Source organism: Diadema antillarum, unplaced genomic scaffold, assembly GCF_040938485.1.
Source record: "Diadema antillarum isolate AM-2024a unplaced genomic scaffold, OU_Dant_1.0 seq00001813_RagTag, whole genome shotgun sequence".
Lineage (NCBI taxonomy): Eukaryota > Metazoa > Echinodermata > Echinoidea > Diadematoida > Diadematidae > Diadema > Diadema antillarum.
Genome location: NW_027272488.1, coordinates 522,016 through 543,900, shown reverse-complemented (window position 1 = coordinate 543,900; position 21,885 = coordinate 522,016). Strand labels below are relative to the sequence as shown.

The 21,885-nt window shown below is 39.6% G+C and overlaps 1 protein-coding gene across 1 annotated transcript; it reads left to right on the top strand.

The window, feature by feature from the left end:
• Positions 1-14,390: 14,390 nt before the first annotated feature.
• LOC139712495 (uncharacterized) lies at positions 14,391-20,201 on the top strand. Its single transcript, XM_071624311.1, has 4 exons — positions 14,391-17,002; positions 17,768-17,917; positions 18,578-18,793; positions 19,698-20,201. Exons 1-4 carry the CDS (start codon positions 14,431-14,433, stop codon positions 20,003-20,005), a joined length of 3,246 nt encoding a protein of 1,081 aa, XP_071480412.1. The 5' UTR covers positions 14,391-14,430; the 3' UTR covers positions 20,006-20,201.
• The last annotated feature ends 1,684 nt before the right edge of the window (positions 20,202-21,885 follow it).

Sequence of the window (21,885 nt, the reverse complement as noted above, 5' to 3'; positions counted from 1 at the left end):
GTTTTGATGAAATCTTCTCCTTCCACTGGCACAATGTACCTGGCCATTGCCTCTTTGCCAACTATTGTATGTCTAGGCACCTGGGGTGAACCACGAGAGGTTGGCATCATTCACCTGTTTTGTGGTTTAGATGTGTGAAATGACCACATTGAATAACTGCATCTAGGACAAAGAGCGTGTTTCTACTGAGTGACGAAAATTCGAGGTGATACCAGCCGATGTGTGGTGATACCGGCCGATGCCGGCCGATACCGGCCAATGCTTGGTGACACCTCGAATTTTTCCTCAGTAGAAACAGATCGGGTAGTGGCCGATGCCGGCTGATGCGAGGTGCTCCGTCGTCCATCTATTGAGGTGGTCGATGCGTGGTGACGCGAAGGACGATTCTCAGTAGAAACACACCGGGTAGCGAAATTCGTGGTGTATCGGACGTCTAGAATTTCTCCCCGCGCTTTTCAATCGGTTCATCGCACACACTCCTTCGACACATGTGTACAAAATACGTGTGTACATACAGCGACCGTGTTGGCATCATGCTTTGTTTGTACCAACTCGCTTGTGTATGTGTTATAGGCCCTATACGTTACGTTACATGAGAATTGTGGCATTCATCGTCTATTGTTCGCCTAACTTATTGCATTACTAAGCCCTCATCACTTACTTGATTTTACACCGCGTTATTTCATTTTATATTGTCTCGAATCGCGAGAGTACCACATTAGTATGTCGCAGCCTTGAGAAAATCTCAACTGGACCCTCGATCTCCAAAGATTTCTCATCAGTCAGTGGTTGTTCGGGGTATATTGGATGGGAAGACGAAGAGAAATGGCTAATCAAAAAATAGCCGACGCAGTTGTAGCAAAGCAGGCAGGGTTCGGATCGTATTAACAGGCAATGCGTGCGTAACCCAAATCTGTGACTTAAAAATACCTGACTTCCGGAATCGCCGCATTTGCACGTCACCTTTGCATCACCTCGTATTTCATCGCTCAGTAGAAACAGCTCGAGTGGTCGTAAAATACGAGGTGCTGCGTTGGACAAAATTCGTGGCGATGCCAGGGATGTGAGGTGCTCTCAGTAGAAACACGCTCATTAATCCATCTATCAGTTTGTACTCATCTTGCCGAACCAGTACTTTATTTATGAAATGAATAAAAAAACAGATACACCAGCACTGTAGATTGTGTGAAAAATGTTCAATAATTTATTGCATAATCACTCTGTTGATACAATGTACAATAAACTTTTGTAAAATCTCTGTACAAGATATGTTGTAGATTTTAATACACATTCCATACTTCATATAAAATGTGAAAAATGTAGAGATACTAGTATTAAGTACATTGTAATAAATTTGTACCCTTGTGAATAAATTCTCAGCTGTGTATGCAGCATGGAAGTAATTTTGTGCTATCATTCACAACCAGTATTTTGTTTTATTTTACTTTAATAAGTACCCGATTCACTGTAGAACTTTCCACTCGTGAAACCATGAATCTTGATACACTTGGAACAAAACAAAAACTTTTGCAGTATTACATAAACTGTGACAGAGGAAACGAAAGTAATCATTCAGCCAGCAAATCAACACAACAGAATGATATTTCATGCTTGAATCTTTGGTAAATATACACCTCATGCATAATATATTAAACTCAACTTAATAGTGAAAATGCAATACAGTAGAATTTTTGTTACGACACACACTAAGGTAAAAAATGTAAAAAAACCAAACAACTTTGACCTTCAGGACCAAATTCTGCAGTTCTTTATCACATGATTTGCCATGTTACTCTTATTCAAATGAATGTGTGCTCCTGTGTTTTACGCTGAAAGTACAAAAGTTGTACATGCTCATATTTTGAAGCATAATGGCAACATTTCTGGAGAATCATCTCTCATTAGAAGAGACAAGAAATAATTTCTGTGACAGAGCATCTATTATACATGTAGCAAACCTGACTCATATTGACAGTTTCAACCCTGAGAGATCACTATTAAGAAATTGAAGAGTTTGATTGTAAAACGGGTTAAATGCCATAAGCCCATCATCAGATAGGGCAAAATAAAAACATATCTCTGACATCTCACTTGAAACATAACAAGGAATATTCTTTAAGTTAGGAACAGAAATATCCAATATTCTCTGATGATATGCTATATAAATTTCTTTTTGTAGCTTTAATTGCAAGTGTCTCATATTAACAAGAATGGAATTAACTCATTTTGCGATCAAACGCTTTAATTGCAGGACACCATGCTTCTTTCACAAAATAACAATGAAAACAATACATCACTAGTATTGATATGAAAATAAAAATACAACAAATTTCAGGTTAATCGACACACAGGACCACAGGAAAGCTATGCTTTCAAAGAAATGATGCAGTGAATCATGGAGAAGAGTGTGCAGATTTAAATGATACTTGGTCACTGCCAATTACTAAAAACTTGTATCCCATTCTGTACAGAATTATTGACCCCCTGTGTGTTCTGACATAACAGAAATTAAAACCTAATGTCATTAAACACACTCTCCAATGTCTATGGCAGAGAAAGGGTTAAAATGTGTAAGCTTAAGCATATATCAAGCAACCAGCAATTGCACCATTGTATTTAATAGAGAAATCGAACTTCATGTCTAGTTTAATTTCTTCAGTACTGTTAACCCTTTTTGGCATTCATAGTGAGAGTCTGATGGGCAGGCCTTTATTCACCCCCCCCCCCCCCCCCCCACCAAGAAACATTTGTCATGCCTGTTAAAGGCAATTGTCAACGCAAAAATTAAGCAAGAACACACAAGAGAAGACACTATTGTGCCACATTTTTCAAGGCACGAGGAGGAAATCCTTTATTATGTGGCAGGATTCCTTCCATTTGCGCTGTGCAAAAGATACAGAAAAATTTCAGGTCACTGTGCCAAACAGTATGTCTCATTTCTGGAAGGTCTGAAGGTTTGGGAAGATGACACAAACCATGCCTACTCTTTTTTAGCCTACACTTATGTGTGGACAACACTCCATAACCGAGGTGGACTATACATTGTACAACATTCACGACTCTTATTACACATTGTTCCGGGCAATTGAAATTGAGACCCGTAAACATCCGTCTACCCAGTTGTTAGTTGAAGGAAGATTACAACCTGTGTACTTGAATGCGACTTGAAGTCATGTCATGGACCCGCAACTGAGCAACTAGATGTTGAATAGGGCTGCAAAAGGCCGAATTTGAAAGAAATCAACCGATTCTCGAGCAAGAGGAATTTGCTCTTGCAAGGAGAAAGGAACTAGCTACACGTACTATTAAAGCTGAACAGGCACTAGTCGAGGAGTTTGATGATGAGTTGGATGAGGATCGCCATGAGCAAATTGTTTTCCCAAATGTGGAAAGGGAGACAAAAGGTGAGAAGAAAATTTCAGGACTAGAGGTCTTGGATTACAAGAAGGACAACATGGTTCAGGTACCAGTAGCCTTCACAAAGGAAACACTGCCAATCTCACACTCACAGATACTGAAACCAGAAGTGGCTAAAAGATTGCTGCATCTCCAACCCATCACAGACAAAATGATGCCACACAGCGACACTGCCGAAGTCTCCCTACTCATTAGCAATGATTGTACACAGGCAATTCGACCTCGGGAAGTAGTCACAGGGGCAGAAGATGATCCATATGCACAGAGGTCTCTTCTTGGATGGGACATCATCGGACGAGTGTGCAAAACCCAAGGTGAGAGTCCAAGAAGTGCTGCATGCAACAAAATCGGTGTTGAGACATTCTCAAACTTTGCCTTCCCTGCCAAGACAAAGGAAGTTCTCTGTCCCCAAAAGATAATCCAGACCCTAGAAGCAGACTTCAAGGACATGAGTGGAGGTCAGGAGCCTCTCTCTGTAGAAGATCGGCAATTTCTCCAAAGGATGGAGGAGGGAATCGAGAAGCGGGTAGACGGTCACTACGAATTGCCTCTTCCATTCAAATCAGAGGATCATGTGAAGCTACCATATAACCGGCAGAAGATGGTAGTGAAAAGGTGCAACCACCTTAGTGCCAGATTCCGAAAGAATCCCAAATTTCTGGCAGACTACAAGGAATTCATGCTCGCTGTAGAAGACAACTGCGCTGAGAAGGCCCAAATCGAGTACAGGAATGGGAGAATGGATTTATGCTCCCCTGATGCACCTGAGCCCCTGTCACCAAACCACCTCCTGACTATGAAACCGAAGGTAGTGCTTCGGCCACTGGGAAAGTTTCAACGAGCAAATACCTACTTCGCAACACGATTATTCGGTACTGGATTGAGATATACCAACGGGAATGATAAAACTTTTTGTTGAAAAACAGAGGGCTACAAACAAGTCTCAGAAGGGGAAAAAGGGACTCAGGAAGAAACTTAGCAAGAAGTAAAGTCACTTACCTTTGTATGATTTTGTTTCAGTGGATTTGTTGTATTATCCAGTGAAGCGATTTCTAGTGAAAAGCATTACTGAACATATAGTCATGAACTATTATCACAATCCATGTAGACTTTGTAGGTCTACATGCAGTTTCACTATTAACATTAACGACTGGACGTTGATGTAGTGAATGAATAACAGAGGCCAAAAAATTGCGAACTACTCCACTCCACACTCCACTCAATATGACACCCAACTAGCACGTTGTATTCCACTTTCACACTCCATATGATATTCAACGTTTACGTTCCAAAGTTATATGTCATTTATGCATATTAATGTTCTGATCAATGCAATGAATTTGCAGAAACATTGAGCTCTTCTGTGGAATTTGTATATGATTTATTTACGTCCAACGACGATTAAACGGATTGGAACTGCACTTAGTTGTGACTGTTTGTCTATTGAAGGAGTGCGTTTGAATCAACCGCCCTGTAGCTTGTTTACATTTGAGAAGCTACAAAGAGGGTGAAGTCAGACTGGCGGTTTTCATTGAGGGTTGACGAGCTATGACGCTAAATCATCAAGGCACTTTGAAAGTTTGCGATGAGACGAGGTTTCTGGTGCCACAACCATCTTGAACACCGGTCAGTGGCCACAAATTGTGCAAAATTGGAAACTTATGTGAACACTGCAGTTGACTTCATGTGCAGACATTTCACCACAGTCTTGTGGCAGCACAAGTGCCAACTGGAAAACGTGATGAACGAGTGGCAAGAAGCAAAACTGTACATCACTGGTCTACCCACAACAAAACAGCACAGCATGTGGTAGGCCAAAATGATGAACAAGGGCACAGATACCTACTGTATTGTAAACTAGCTGCACACTGTGGATATATCCAATTGTCCTTCCCCTCTTAACTGCAGCATGCAAGAGGGGCTTCAGCTGCATGGAAAGGGTGAAGTCAGACTGACAGTCTTCTTTGAGGGTCGACAAGATATCCAAGTCGATGCTTGTGATCGATGCTATATTGTCCAGGCACTTAAGTTCGGGATAAGATAAGGTGTCTGCTGCCACAACCACTTTAATGCCAGTCAGTAGCCACAAACGAGGGAGAAATTGGAAGCCCAGGGGAATGCTGCAGCTGCCATGACTTCATACCCACATCAGACATCTGAGTTTACAAAATTTTATTCCCCCTGTTACATGTGTCAGTAGTTTTTGATTGAGACTTGCCAGTTGCTTTCCATGCAAGCGAAGGTATGACTTAAATGAACTCAGTTAATATCTTTGTCGCAGAGGAAGTTTTTGATTGAGACTTGCCAGTTGCTTTCCATGCAAGCGAAGGTATGACTTAAATGAACTCAGTTAATATCTTTGTCGCAGAGGAAGTGAAAATTTTAAAAGTATAAAGAAAGATCATTTTGAAGTCTAACAAGATGTCAGTGGCCCTGAATACCTGGCACAAAATCTTGATGAAATGATGAAGAAGACAAAAGAGGATAATTTACAAGTTGACAGTAGAGTTCTCTTCTGGTTTATACTTCCTTCCACTTTTAGTTTGATTTTTAAGCTTAGTTTGTATAATTAGGTTTTTGGGTTGTCATATATTCTCACTGAGCTCTCCTTTATTCTCTTTAATTATCACCTTCACTACTTTCCTTATTAGATGTGTCCATTTATTGGGTAATGTAAATGGAATGAAATAGTGGAATTTAAGCTCCCTCCTCTTCTGAAATCATCATCAACACTGGATCACTTCAAACGAAATTTGAATACCTACTTATTTTGATATTCCTATATATGCACTGGACTTGTATTCCCACTGCGTGGTAAATTTGTATATATCATATCTTCTATGGCAACCAGGGATATCATCTCAACAGGCAAGCGCTTTATGTTCAGTGAAAAGGTTTTTCCATTGCATAAAGATTTACAGTAATTTTTCTCCAGTTAATCTTTAAGAAACTCAGGTTATTTAACCTTAGCTCGCTGACCAAAGGTTGAATCTAAATTTCTCTGGTTAAGTCTACCTTAGTGTGGCCATGGCAGCAATTTTGGAAGCAATGAACATTGCTGCTCGAAGAGGAGAGAGCATGTTTTTAGAGACCGAACACACCCTCTTGATGTCCTGACAGTCATATGTTCAAGCTCTATAGGTTCACTAGAAATGGTTGTATGAACATCATAGACCATTTGACAGGACCACTGCAAAAGGCAACACAAAGAAATGAGTCACTGCCACAAAGCTTGCAAGTTTTTATTGCACTGCGATGCTATGCCACCGAGGCCGTCATGGACGACACAAGCTGTATTCATGGAGTGCACCTGCCAACTGCTTCAAGAACTATCCGCAAAGTCACCTTGGCATTGTGTCCAATGAAAGATGAAGAAAGTCTTATTTTGATCTCCGTTAATAATTGGTTGTACGTATTACTTGTAATGAGAATATTGACTGTGAATGTGAGCTTTGACACCTTTGTGTGTAGACTAATACTAGGGCCTCCATATGGTCTACAATTATCCTTTGTTACATAATGTACGAGGACATTAGCAGTTGTAGTGTGATAGGAGTCTACCTAAGGTCTACTGAAGTACAATACTCACACAATAGCTAAGAGTATGATTCCTGTACTGTCTTGACCAAGCGAGTTCCAACGTTCCTCGAGTTCCCTCTCCTTGGACCCGGAAAAGGACCTTAAGCGCTTGCTTATAGAATACAGTATAGCAATGTGTTTGCCAGGGCTGAATTTGACCTTGGCAATTTCACAGCCATTGCAGACCCAATCGATACTGGAGCTGCTAACCCAATCAAGCAGGGTATGCAGAGAACTCCTCTTAGCTTTGCAGCAGAGGAAAGAGCCCATTTGGACAAAATGGAGTGTGCTGGAGTGATCCAGCCATCCCAGTCTGCATGGGCGTCAGCCCCGGTGCTGGTTTGTAAAAGGGACGGGGGTGTCTGCTGGTGCATAGACTACCGGGCACTTAACGCTGTCACCAGGAAGGACACCTATCCACTCCCAAACATAGAGGAGTGCTTGGACACTCTTTCCGGCAGCAGATGGTTCTCGAAACTGGATGGAAACTCGGCCTATTGGCAGATGCGCATCCGGGATCAGGACCGCCAGAAGACCACCTTCATAACAGAGTATGGCCTCTATGAATTTGTCTGCATGGGTTTCGGCCTATGCAATGCCCAGGCCACTTTATCGAGGGCCATGGATCTGATCCTTAGGGGGCTAAATTGGGAGATAGTGTTGGCCTTCCTAGATGACGTGATTGTGCTTGGCGCTTCCTTTGAGGATCATGTGCGAAATCTCACGCATGTGTTAGAGATCTCCCTTAAAGCTGACCATGTGGAAGCAGTTCGAACATGATCAGTCCCCACCACGACCAAGCAGGTCGAGCAGTTTCTAGGCTTGGTTAATTGAAATTCAAAACATCATTTTTGAGTTCTTCCTTCCCACCTTTTCTTCAAGTGTTTGAGTCAGGGATTGTTAATGTATGTGTTGTAGAGTAATGTACGTATTCAGTCTGTCACATTTGTAACCCAATAGGATTGTATTTTTTATTCTAACAGGATATGGCGTGTTTGCAACAAGCTCTATTGAAAAAGGAGATTGCATCCTTGAATTTAGGGGCCATTTCATGAGCAGTGAATCATGGGAACAAACGTTTGAAGACTTCTATACTTTTCATTTCAAACACAATGAAAAACGTGTTTGGTAAGCATAATCAGGACTTAAAGTTCCAGTTTACCTTTGGAGCAGTCATTTGCAAAATATTCAAGATATTGCCTTTCATGCATATGTGTAGGTCTGTGGTACCACAAAACACCCTTCCATGTGAAAGTTTTGTTATAAAGCCCAAGTTATAAGGAGATGTCAGCATTTTTCTCAATAAACCGTAGCGGTATACGGTTTAGTTTGGAAAATTTTTTATTATGGGTACTATTGTTTACATTTTGTATATTTAACAATACTTAGAATCAATTTTACTGATTAAAATTTTTACAGTGGTTGTTTCTATTCCTAACTCACTTTAGAACTATTTTGAAGCACTAATGCTGGGTTTTCGTTTCATCTGCAAATGGTAAATTATGATTTTAACTAGAATTATCACTGAAGGTGATTAATACCCCCACCCCTAGTGTTGCTTTATAGTATGTGATGTCATGAGGGCAATGACGTTAATACTAAGTTTGTGCACTTGTCGAATTGGAAACAAAATAATTTTAGTTTACTGTACAATACAGAGTTGACACTGAGTATAAAACTTACAGCAAATGGAAACATGCTTTCCCCCAGCATCAGGCACAGTCTGTCATATCCATCAAAGATATGCATTTAAGAAATTAAAGAGAAATATTCTGAAGCTAGGTCTACATACTTTCAGGAAATCAGTCTGTAAATGAATATGCAGATGATTTGAATGGTGTCATACACTGTTAGTATAAAGCACATGAAAGAACTTTGCCAACCTTATTTTCAAATGCATTATTATTATTTTTTTTTTTCAATTTTCAGAATGTGCTGAAAGTACCTTTGCAACACACTTTTTGCCATTGTCAAAAAATGTGTCTGGCATGAACACATGTGGTGTCTTGCACAATATTTATACATTATCATACAAACAAAATGTGACCACTGTCACAGTTGCTTGAGTGCTATGGTAACAGTTGGTTCCACAAGGTTTGGGTAAAAAGTGTGGTTACCATGGCAATGCATTGTCTGATACAAACACAAGGGACATTTTAATAGCTTGAATGGTATGACCTGGGATGACCATTGTTTACATGCCTTCCACACCCTCAAGAATACCCTCATGAGTGAGCTTATCCTAGGCTATCCTCATGAGACTGCAATACTGTTCATACAGATTCCCGTGAGGTGGGGCTGGCGCCATTCTCACCCAGAACACGCCATCAGGGACATGGACCATTGCCTTTGCTATACATACAACGTCACCTATAGCTGTGCTCTTTCCAAAGCAAAACAAAATTACAGAAGGACCGACAAAGAATGCTTTGCTGTAGTGTGAGCTCTGAAGAAATGGAGACCACACCTTGAGGGAAGTTATGTAACTCTCATCTCTTCTCCATCATTTGAATCAGTGGTATAGGTCTGAACACCTGCACGTTCACAGGTGTAACAACTGTTAAAGGGCCCCTGAAATCCAAAAGCATGTTGATTTGTGTTGATTTATGATACCCTCAATATCACTTTTGCGGTGAAACATTTCATGTTTCTGTGATATTAATGTTACTAACAAAAGACACGGCGAGGGAACATGCAAGTTATGCTGAGTCGAGGGGAAGGTGCATTCCAATGTCTTTTGTTAAACATTTCAGTACTTTAGCAATGATTGACAGATGAGGTCATCTGAGGAATATTGGTTTGGAAGGATTTTTGTGGGTGTTCCCAATTAATCTGAAGAAAAATAGAAGAAAAATAATCGTTTAAAATATATGGAATGTTTCTAGATATTTGTTCCACCACAAAAGTGATGTTGAGGGTATCATAAATCAACACAAATCAACATGCATTTGGATTTGAGGGGCCCTTTAATGTTCTAGAGCCCAAATCATCACATGCACACATGCTTGATCTCCTCACTGCAGTCTACTCAATACAAGCAGCAACACCTGGTCACATTTCACAGCATATTTTCAAAATGGGGCATCAAAACATACATGTACCTGCTTTGTTACAGTGAGAATGGCTATATTGTGAATGCCGAAATATACACAGGGAGGTTGGTCGTTGCTTCTTCAAAAGTATTGCAACTGGAATGAAAGAGGAACTGCAAACCATCGAGAGGGATAGGAATGGTATGGTGAAAGATCCTATCTCCAGGCTCCTTGAAGTCAACAAAGCTGATGCCTTATGCTCCCAAAAGGTCTGTCAGAACTTTCCAGATTATGCTCCAGCAGGAACAGGTAAAGTAAATATAAGATTGCATCTGTAACTTGTAATTCTAGCTTTTTTCAACTTGCAGTCACAGCCCTCAAACAGAGATTAATAAATCAAAATTGTAATTGGTAATTGTAAATTTTCATTAATGAAAATTGAGCAATAAAAGAAATGTAATGTTCTAATCAAAGATGCCACTGAACTTAAAGTCAGAAATTACATTATACACATTTTAGGAGTACTTAGTCAATTTGATTTATGGGCAGTATCTTGAATGACTGTAATCCTTCTCAGGCTGTCATATAATGGCAGTCCTTCTTGAAGTATATTTTTGAACTCTGATTTGCCTTTCAGCACCAATCCCTTACCAGATATGTGCCACAAGAGCAGCTTCTTGCCAAAGGTATATGAAGACACCAACCCTACCACCAGCTCCTTCCTCAAGCCAACAATGCACCACCAAGCCGCGGCCACTGCGGGCACACCAACCCAGTCAGCTCATGCTCAATACCATAATGCTCAAGAGACATTTTCCATTTCTTTCTGCTACATGTTTAGCAAGGTTGAAGAAAAAAAAAAAACATTTCGTCTCGGTCTATCGAGGCAACAGTTTTAAACAGCACTGAAGGACGAGTTCACACAGTTGGATCGTGTCTCATTTCGACTCTGCAAAGTTGTGTCAAACAAGCAAGTTGTGAAGTTGTCTGAGAATATCTGTATACCTCAGGCCCTGAGAATATCTGTACACCTGAGGCCCTGAGACAGCATATTCACAACAGAAGGTCCAACCTTGACATCTTGCCTCGGTCTATAGAGACAATAGTTTTACACAGCACTGAGGGATGAGTTCACAGAGTTGGCCCATGTCTCATTTCGACTCTGCAAAGTTGGGCCAAACAAACAAGTTGTGAAGTTGTCTGAGAATATCTGTACACCTCAGGCCCTGATCGAGACAGCATATTCACAACAGAAGATCCAACCTTGACATCTTGCCTCGGTCTATAGAGACAATAGTTTTACACAGCACTGAGGGATGAGTTCACAGAGTTGGCCCATGTCTCATTTCGACTCTGCAAAGCTGGGCCAAACAAACAAGTTGTGAAGTTGCCTGAGAATATCTGTACACCTCAGGCCCTGACACAGCACATTCACAACAGAAGGCCCAACCTTTACATCTTAGCATGTGTCTTAGTGACTTAGCACGAAAGAAATAACATGTATTTTGCCTGCTATTTTGATTATTTTTGCAAGAATGTCTGCACCACTGTGTTATAAATGGACTTGATCCAGATTACACAGAGGCTGAGCTGGAAGCAATGGAGGGAGAGCAGAGTGAAATCAATGTCAGAGCTGCTGCTCAACCTCCGCCTGATCCTGCTCCAGTTCCCGATAGGAGGGGGAACAACAGGTGGTGCCTGTGCAGCAGCAACTGCCCGGTGATGCCGACCGTAGTGGAGTGTTTGTGCTGCCGCGAAATACCGAAGTGCAGAGACTTATATCCCGATGGATGCATAATCAACGCGGACGAGTTCGGGCAAGTCTGCCTGACGAGAGCAGTCCTCCGAGTTTTTCATATTGCGAGGCGAGATATTAGAGGACATCGTCTGGAAGTACCAGCAGTTCTAGAGAACAAGTAGGTTTGCTAAAAAAGAAAAACTTATTCATGCAACATCATAAAAAAAAGCGAGCTATACTTTGGACCCCTAACACTGTTAGGTACTATACTAGGCATAAATGAGCTGTTGTTAAGCTGAATAACTCAGTCACAAATGTACAATGTGTGTACATTTGTATTCACAGCTGGTGCATGGACACCTACACTTGTAGGTAAGTTTGAGTGTGAATTTGTTTATGTCCTTCTGCAGTCAAATTGACATACAGTGTAGCATGGCTACTCAGTCTCTTTCTTGTTAAAATGGCATTGGTGCATACGTGAGCATCAGTTTTACCATGACCTATAAATTAAGGCCTATGAGTATTTCTCTAGTCTCTGAGTGACATGCAGGCAAGAATTCCATATGTACCCCTAGACTGATGGTACAATTGTATCTGTCTCTTCACAATGGGCTTCTTATCTGACGTTGGGACATGCGTGGGGCTGACCACACATGTCCCAACGTCAGATAAGAGGCCCACCTTGAAGAGACAGATACCATCAGTCTAATGTACCCCCTGCTAAAATTGGAAGAAAAAAAAAAAAGCGATATGGGTCATTCCATGAAGTTGGGTACACAATGGGCAGTACTGTTCATCATGTTATATATCTGTTTTCAGAGGTCCCAACAAAAGTTATTTTAATCTAATATCCACATTGTCTGATTAATGAGGAGTGATAGAATATATTATCAAAAGGGCATAGTTGAGACTTTATGAAAATCCCGTTTTTTGATGATTAAAAATGTTATTTTTTTGTAATTTTTGTGTTTCTTTTGTGACATCAAAACATTGTTTGTGTTGTTTGAATATTAAATAAATACAATTTACAGTAAAGAAAAATGAGTTGTGTATTTATTCACATTATTAACTCTCATAGTCGGCACTAATAGACAATTCCCCAATGAAGAGGTTTTTCTTGGAAAATTACCTCTTATGAGATCATGTTACTATCGTAACATTTCGTGTCCGCGAAATGGTAATGAGGATTAAATATTTGCGAGTGGAAAACTGCAGAAATACGAGAGAAACATGGCAAGAAATGTCTTATATATGTTTGTTGTCAATGGATCTTTAAAACTGTGAAAAGAAACAATCGCGTTTGACTGCTTTTGGAAAATACGGAGGAATAAGGTGCTTGTATATTTTCTTCGTGTCCGTGGAAAAAGTTACGATGGGAACAATTCTCCACGATCCATTCGGCAAATGACGTACGCTCACGAGTTGACGACACATTGCCCGGGTTTCCGGATGATGCGACTTGAATGTGACGAGTGCGATCGGCTTGCAGACGACCGGTTAGAACAGCTCAAGCCGCTTTTGTGTTTCGTGGGCAGCTGTTACGATGGAAACGACGTGTCGCTTTTGACAAGGTAGGCTAGCTATCTTTCTCATGTTCTGACATGATCGTATCGTACTTATATTACACTTTATGATCGATATTTCGTAGATTATACCCACAGTTAACGAAATTGTGTGGGCAGAGCCTCGAAGAATATTTCATTAAAAAAAAAACCACAATCGGCGCGAGTAAAGTAATTCGTAATGATATTGCATCTTTAGTCCCACTCGTGTCTTTTTATGTAAGTAAATACATGTAGTTGATTACACATGGAAGTCTGGTGGTAAACGACGACATCAGCGCCCTTTAGTAGTATCGAGTCTAGACTAGTATGACCAAGGAGGTACTACGCTTGCCTAGTACCTCCTTGGGGCTTGGTATGACCTCTTGCTGTAGTATAAGACTTCCTTATTGAGTTATCACCACATAAACCAAACGTAATTTATTGGTGAGATAGTTTGCTGAGAACAAGGTTCCACAAGGACAGGCGCATGCAGAAGAACGTCGCACGCTATTCTCGACGATATTTCCGTATGGGATGACCTCATCGAGAGTGTGACAACACGATGTCAATATGCAGGATTTATAGCACATTCTGAGCTAAATTTTAGGTCATTTAGAAAATAAAATATTTCACTAAGGAGGCTGACAATCGCTAGTTTACCGAAACTAGGGGCCCTCAACCATACAAGTTACTACTAATATGACACTAGTCTCTGTCTATCTTACAAACGGCAAAATTTGCACATGAAGTTTACTTCGCTAGTGTTTCTAAGTTTAAAAATGACCATTTAATCGCAGAGGGCACCCTTCAAAATACAATTCAAATAATGCCATTAATATACAACCCAATATAAATTTGAGGTACAGTGGAAACTCGATATAAAGATCAGTGTTCTACTGTTCTTTATAACAAGATTCCCCTGTATTAAAAAATGTAGTGTTCATATTTACCTAGAAGGTTGCCAGAATATATATTGTAATCTGCAAATCATATTTGAACTACATTTCAGTTTTAATTTTATTTTAATTTTAATGTTGTCTTTTCCCCCCTACAGCCCCCCCCCCCCCCTCCTTCCAACTTATGATTACTTCAAGTTCAGGCTGGTTAAACACCGATAGACATGGCTAAGAAAAAGCCTTTCCATCTTCGGTTGCGATGTAGTATTGATTCGGAGGCCCGGAAGCCCTCAAAAAAACAGTCAACAGTAAAGTTAGTAAACAGTAATGAAGCTGCTTCCCGAACAACAAAGTGGCGACATAAGTTGAAGGCCAACAACCCACAAGAATACACAAAATTGTTGAAAAAAGCTGCGGAATATAACAAGTTACAGAGGATCGAAATGTCCCTAGCGGAGTCCACCTTAAAGAAGAGAAATATCTCCACTGAAGAGAAGGAAAAGTCTGAAAAGTTCCTAGAACAAAAGAAGCGGTGTAATGCGACTGCAGCTCTGCGAATGAGGAAAATGAGAGCAAAGAAAAAGGAGGAGCAACTACGGCTTCAATCAAACAAAATGAAACAAACACCTAGCACCAGAGCTCAAGACAAAAGGCAAAAAGAAAAATTACAAGCACAGGCAAGAAAGAAGCGAGAGAGACGAGCAGCAATGTCAAAAGAAGAACATGAGCAATACAACGCAATGCGACGAGAGAAATACAAGCAGAAAAAAGAAAAAGAAAAGCTTATGTGGATTGAATCGCAGAAGCTCAAGGCTCGAGAAGCAGAGCTAAAGAAAGAAGAGGAACGTTTGAAAGAAATTGCAGAGGCATTCGATCAGAAACATGCGGAGTTGGAAGTCACTCGCAAGAAACTCTCATCTGCAGGATGTGACGTGAGAAGTTCTTCGGCTAGAAGAAAAAGTTTGGAGAGAGTAAGGGCAGTTATGCCACAAGACCGAGAAAAGTGTGTTTCTACGATGATAGATCTATTTCAGAAGTCCTCTCCAAAAAAGCGTGCAGCACTGAAGAAGAGAGGAATGCACACTGGCCTTGAGGATGCCCATCATGAAGTCCAAAATCTCCTGACATCAAGCATTAGTGAGGAAATGGGCAGACTAAAGAGGAGCAAGAAGAAGAAAGACCTAGAAAAAAGAAGGAATATTGCTGCATCACTAAAGATCTTGAGCAAGTACCGACTTCAGAAAAAAGGATCGGCTCTCTTGCAGATGGGCCGCAAGATCATCTCCTCGGCAAGCAAGAAGAAGCAAATGCACGACAAGAGAAAGCTGTCCCCAGAGGTAGCAAGCGCAGTCATCTCGTTCTACGAAGAATCAGCCATCGACCTGCCTGATAAGAAAATGGTATCCATGAAGACCATGAAAAATATTCGATATCTTCAACAGTCAGTGGCGGCTTTGTTCTTGAAGTTCAAATCACAGAATCCAGACATGAAAGTAGGTGCAAAAACATTCTACAGCCTCCGGCCACATCATGTAAAGCTCCAAGGATCAATCAAATTCAGGGCATGTTTGTGCGAATACTGCACAAATATTGAGTTGAAGGCAACAGCAATTAATAATTTAGCACACAGTTACGGAATGAAGTCCTTCTTTGATGGCGTTCACTCAGTGAATCGCGTCACAATGTGTCCCAAGTCTGAAGGAGCGAAGACGTACATGCGACATTGCTCCGAGAGGAAATGCAAAGAATGTGGTCCCAAATTGTTGAGATCTTACCTGAGACCGCTGGTGGAAAAACACGGCCCTAAGCATATGACATGGAAGAAATGGATTCGGGTCAGAGTGGACGAGAATGGGAAGACGATCACCAAGCAACAGATTGTCACCAACGACGGGACAGTATCTCAATGTCTGGAGGAACTTGAAGGGGAGACGGTCACTATCAGTAAGCATCTGCATAGTGCGTCTTGGCAATCTCAGCAGTTTGCTACACTTACCAAGGACATGCCAAACAACTGGGTCGTCATGGTCTTGGACTTTGCAGAGAACTTTGTATGCAAGTACCAAGACGAAATACAAAGCGCACATTGGTATCACACAAACGTCACAATCCACCCTATTGTTTGCTATCACAGATGTCCAACATGTGATGAGACAATGCAGGAGTCACTCGTCTTCATAACAGGCGATAATCGACATACATATCATGCAGTGCACCAGTTCATGTCACAGGCAGTACAGCATCTCCGGCAAAACATGGAAATTGACAAGATCATCAGATTTACAGATCAATGTGCAGCCCAATACAAAAGTAGAGGACCATTCAAGGACATTGCTCTTGCACAGCAACATTACCAAGTTCCAGTAGAGCATCACTATTTTGGTGCCAGACATGGGAAAGGTCCGAGCGATGGGGAAACGGCTGTTGTGAAACGACAAGCTTCATTAGCTATTAGTTCTGGGCGTAAAGTAATGAACAATGCAAAAGATGTATATGAGTTCTGCCAAGATGAATTGACAATACAACCAAGCCAAGCCGAATGTCTCCACTTTCAACGGAAAGTGTTCTTCGTAGAGGAAATGAATCACAACAGAGATCACAAGGACGTCCAGACCATCAAGGGCACCAGGCAACTGCACTGTGTAAAGGGTGAAAGCAGTGGACGGCTGTGGACAAGGAACCTGTCTTGTTTCTGTAAAGGCTGTGTTCTCGGGAATCAGCAGTGTGACAGCAGAGGGACTGTAGATGACTGGAAAAGTGAAAAGCTGTTTGCTGCTACGATTGAGACATCTCATGGTAAGAACTAAATTAACCTTAATATTTACCTAGAAGGTTGCCAATATATATATTCATTTAGTATTATTGACTAATGCTAGTTATTTGTGATCCAAGCAGAAAGTTTTCAAACAGACCCATCTTATTCATTGGTTGTTTTAAAGTCAGTGGTTAATATTGTGGGTCGATTTAAAAAATTGTACAACTGCGATGTCTAAGCAGTGTAACAATGTTCAAGTGGATGAATAAACGGCCAAGAATATAAAAGTTTTGAAAATCCTGCCTTCACTATCCAGATTTCTATGAATAAAGAATGAACCATTTCAGTAACAGTTTATTCAACACTATAGCCAATGGGGAAATTTGAGCATCGTAAAACAGTCATTGCAAATTTACATTTTTGCAGTAGTATTTAAATTATCATTTTCACAGCAATTTTTGCAGGGCTTCATTTCTACACTATATCAGATTTACTAGTAGCACGTGGGACCATGTAGCTCAGATTTTTTTCAACTGGATTCATTGTTAACCAATGCCTTTAACATATATTTCTGTAAGTCCAGGGTTTTTGAAAGATGTTCTTAAACTTATAACTCATGAATTGCTGCTGCACATTACACCATTGTCTTGCCATACGCTGCCACGATGACCAAATGTTGTTCTATACTACAGAGTTAAATATGTGCGCACTATCTGTACATATTTTTCTTTGGATAGACCAATGTTTTTGTTCGTTACAGAGTGGTACAACAGCAAAATTGTGTAAGTGTGAGGTGTTCTTTACAGATACAGGTGATACTGAAGACCCGTCTTCCATGACTGTTGCAGATGATGACTTGGATGCTGACGGCCCGTCTTCCATGACTGATGCAGATGATTACTGGGAAAGCGAATCCTCCCCTTCCTCTTCACCTGTGAAACAACTGCATGTTACCGGTTTGTACAAATCAGTAATATCGCTGTTTATGTTTTCTTCAACCCTTTTTTATATTAGGGAGTTAATTTTGGCGATATGAAAAACAGTTTATTTGTCCCTCGGATGAAACATTTAAGGTAGCCAATGCCTTTTGCAGAGCCCACAAAATGCCCCAATCATTGTTTGAAACCAAAGATATTAGTATTTGGGCAATATCTGTGAAATTTCGAAATCAAAAGTTGTGTAGAATTCAAAAGATAACAGTTGTAGTGTAGTCGGCATTCAAGCAACAACAGTGCATTTATCGTTCGGGGACTGTAATATAATACTTAAAATCCAAATAATAATGTCAGTAGGTATACGAATGTCATAGTAAAGAATTCACTTATTTCTTTTTGCTGTATTTTTAGTGATAAAATATACCATGAACATGATCAATCGATCAAACAGGTCTGTAAAAGGTAGACTAAGTCTAGAATAAATGTAAGGCCTTATAATAAATATACCAAAATAATTTGAATCATAGTTTTCAACTTAACTCCATAAATAAAGTTGCACAGAGGTTTCACAATATTGTCTGCTTGAATACTGTAGTGTTCCCACTAATTCTGACAAATTTCATGCAAAAGTCATTGTCTACCATTAAGGTCTTTTTTATGTATAATCTTCAACTTTCACAGATAACGTGGTCATAGGTGTTCCAACTTCCCACCCGCCTTCTACGTCTGACAGACAGCTTCCCGTTGAAGTCCCAACTTCTAACTTGCTGTCTACTGGTACTGAGCTTCATGTTGAAGACCAAACCTCTCACTCGTCAACGTGTGACACACAGCTTCACATGGAACTCCCTACTTCTCACTCGCCATCTACTGCTGGCACTCGGGTTCATGTTACAGGTTTGTAAAAATTATTTTTTACATCTCAACTTTCAAAGTTCAATTCAAGATTCAAATAATTTACTATCATGCACTGAAGCATAGAAATCATTTCAAATTTTCTGATATACAAAGGAAAAAAATGGCAAGTGGTATAATGTTAACAAATGTACTTAAGATTTTACTTGTTCTAATCATTGAAATTGGTCCCTGCACATGTATTGATGTTCTTGGCAATTTAGGTTTTAACAATCATAGCGCACATGGATTGGAACCCCACCAGCATGAACCCAAACACATGCGCACACACACACATTTATACATACCTCACAAATGAACACACACCTGCAAATGTCCCCATTTTTAACGCTTAAGTCCACCCACACCAAAATACTGATGTGCACTTAAACACCTCAGTGACCTCACCCACTGCAATGCGTATGTATCCACGTGCACTTACAGCATGGAGTCAGCATGAACACACACGTGGGACACATGCTCACCTGCACCCAATTCTAGTCCCAAAATGTCTGTGTTATTTATGTTTAAAGTTAATATACCCAATTGCACATGCAATATATTATGTACATGTGAAGGGATATTTTTTTCCCAACAAGTTAATCACACCTCCACTTTATGCATATTTAGGGAGGCTGTTACAAGATTTATGGAGAGACATACCAGTTCAATTCTGTTCAAATGAGTTTTTCTGTGGATCAAAATTCTCTTTCAGAATAACTATGTCTGAATGCAGGAGGATGTATGTCTTCTTTCATATTAAAGATCACTGGAGATCCTTTTACTGATTATGTTACGTGCAGTACTGGTTATCTGAGAATTGTCTATTGGTGACAGTTTTCTTCTATTTTGCAAAAGCATTGTTACTTTATAATTTTAGATATTTTATCTTTATTCATATATACAGCTTATCGCCAAACTCAGGACCTTCAAACTGGGGATTTTGTTGCCGTTGTATATGGTAAGACGTGGTGGGTCGGAGAAGTCCTGGAGCTGAAAGGAGAAGATGCACATATCAACTTCTTACTCAATAAGGGTGATAACAAGTACTCTTGGCCAGACAAACCGGAGCAAGACTGGATTCGGAGAACTGGGATCTTTGCCATCTTCCCCTCTCCACCAATTCCTGTGTCCTCAAGACATCTTGGATTTGAAGAAAACACTTTTCGTTCACTGGCAACTAGAATCGACACATTCATCAATCTTGAAGAATAGGATTAGTAGGACAGGATGCTGCATTTTAGAACAGGAACATGTATATGTGAATTAAAACAGCCTCAGGACAGCTTTGGCATTCTTCAAATTTTCTAAAATGTTTTATTGGAAGAGTATATGTAAGGAATAAAATACAATGTTTAATGGTGAAAATTCACCTTCCGTATCTCATTCCATTGTATGTTTACCTTTTTTCATTCTTCCCATGAAAGATATTAAAATTAGCAAATGCCGAAGCTGTTTCGATCCTTTTATGTTATGAGGCACTACTGGCCAGGATCTCCTGCACATCATTCAGTGTAGAGTCTTAGTGCTGTAGTATTCGGTTATTTTAAAACCCAGTTAACCTACTTCAAAAATATGGTTGTGTTTCGGTCATATAATGTACAAATTTTTATACAGGTTGTACATATTCCTTCATTATTTTGCAGGTAATATTTATAGTGATAATTTTACTCGTAATTCTATTTGTAATAATATTTTCAGAACATAATGAGAATCAAAACAGTTATCCAAACCCAAACCATTTTGACCAAAGACGGTTTGGTTACTGCTTTGTTAACCTTTTTACTACAGCACTAGTGTAGACGTGCAGGACTGCGCTGCAGTCATCAGCTGAGGAGCTAGTAGCATGTGGCCTCAACTAGAACAAAATGCAAATGAAAGTATGGGTTATTTGGAATTTTTCATGTGAAAAATGAAGTTTGAATTCTGAATCAAAACATTGATTGAAAAACAAACACACATGCTCATATAAAAAACTGTTGACAACTCATGAGAAACAGGAAAATCTTAAATCAACAAGATATTGTTATAATTCATGGTTTAGGAACTTAATTTTTAATTCATTTAATAGAATTGATATTTGTATGCTAATCAGAAATCAAGTTTTTATGTGACATTACTTTAATACTAAATAGAATGACACAAGTTAACAATACAGGGGAACCGAGAACAAGATTCTTAAATTTCTTGGGACCATCAAAGTTAGATTGCTGTATTGAATCCTTGATAGTATCAGGGCTATTATACATAAGTATTATGAGTATAGGGAACTTCATTATAGTGAGGTCCTTAAGACCATATAAATTAGTGTGTTATATTGTAAATATGTTCTACTAGTAACACAAAAGAATACAAAGAAGTGGGACAAGAAAGATTACATTGTAGTAGTGGAGTTCGTCAGATCAGTGTTCTACTGTTCTTTATAACAAGATTCCCCTGTATTAAAAAATGTAGTGTTCATCACAACGGTGATGGCAAAGAAATTCAAAGTTAGAATTCCTGTAATAACTTCAAAACTTGAACAAAAGCAAAATGCAGGCACTATGTGACTAAAATTAAAAGTATTGTAATAAAATAGTATCAATATAATGTACATGCAAGAATATGGATGTAAATATAAAAGTCACTGTAACTTGAAAACGCATTGATAAACCAATACAAGAACTGGAGTGCCAAAAATATTAGTAAGGTAACATGCAAGAAAATGTGAATATGAGTTGTAACAAAATCTGAAGATATTGGGAATTTCATTTTGAATTAATGAATAAAATTATAATTCTGTCGTTCAATATGTCATTGTGATAGGCATGCACATTAAATTTGAGCCTACCCAGACTACATGCATCAAGTTTTCTGTAATCTGTACATTGTGTAGGAGGAAAGATAATCTTTCAAAGAAGGGTAAACGATTGTAATTAATTAAAATTATCCATGTGATTGCTTATTTTTGTTCAATTAAAAGCTGTTCTTGAAGAAAATCAAACAAAAATAATGAGATACATGCATTATTTGAGTAAAACTAGCAATTTGATGTTTCACGTGTAACAGGACGCCGGTATCTTGGTGTCTTTGTTACATGTGAAACCACCAAATAA

Bases quoted from the DNA above. Each gene is read 5' to 3' on its own strand.
- LOC139712495 (XM_071624311.1), top strand. From the start codon at position 14,431: ATGGCTAAGAAAAAGCCTTTCCATCTTCGGTTGCGATGTAGTATTGAT. The intron at 17,918-18,577 runs GTTTGTACAAAT...CAACTTTCACAG, and splicing joins GAAACAACTGCATGTTACCG to ATAACGTGGTCATAGGTGTT. The intron at 18,794-19,697 runs GTTTGTAAAAAT...TCATATATACAG, and splicing joins CACTCGGGTTCATGTTACAG to CTTATCGCCAAACTCAGGAC.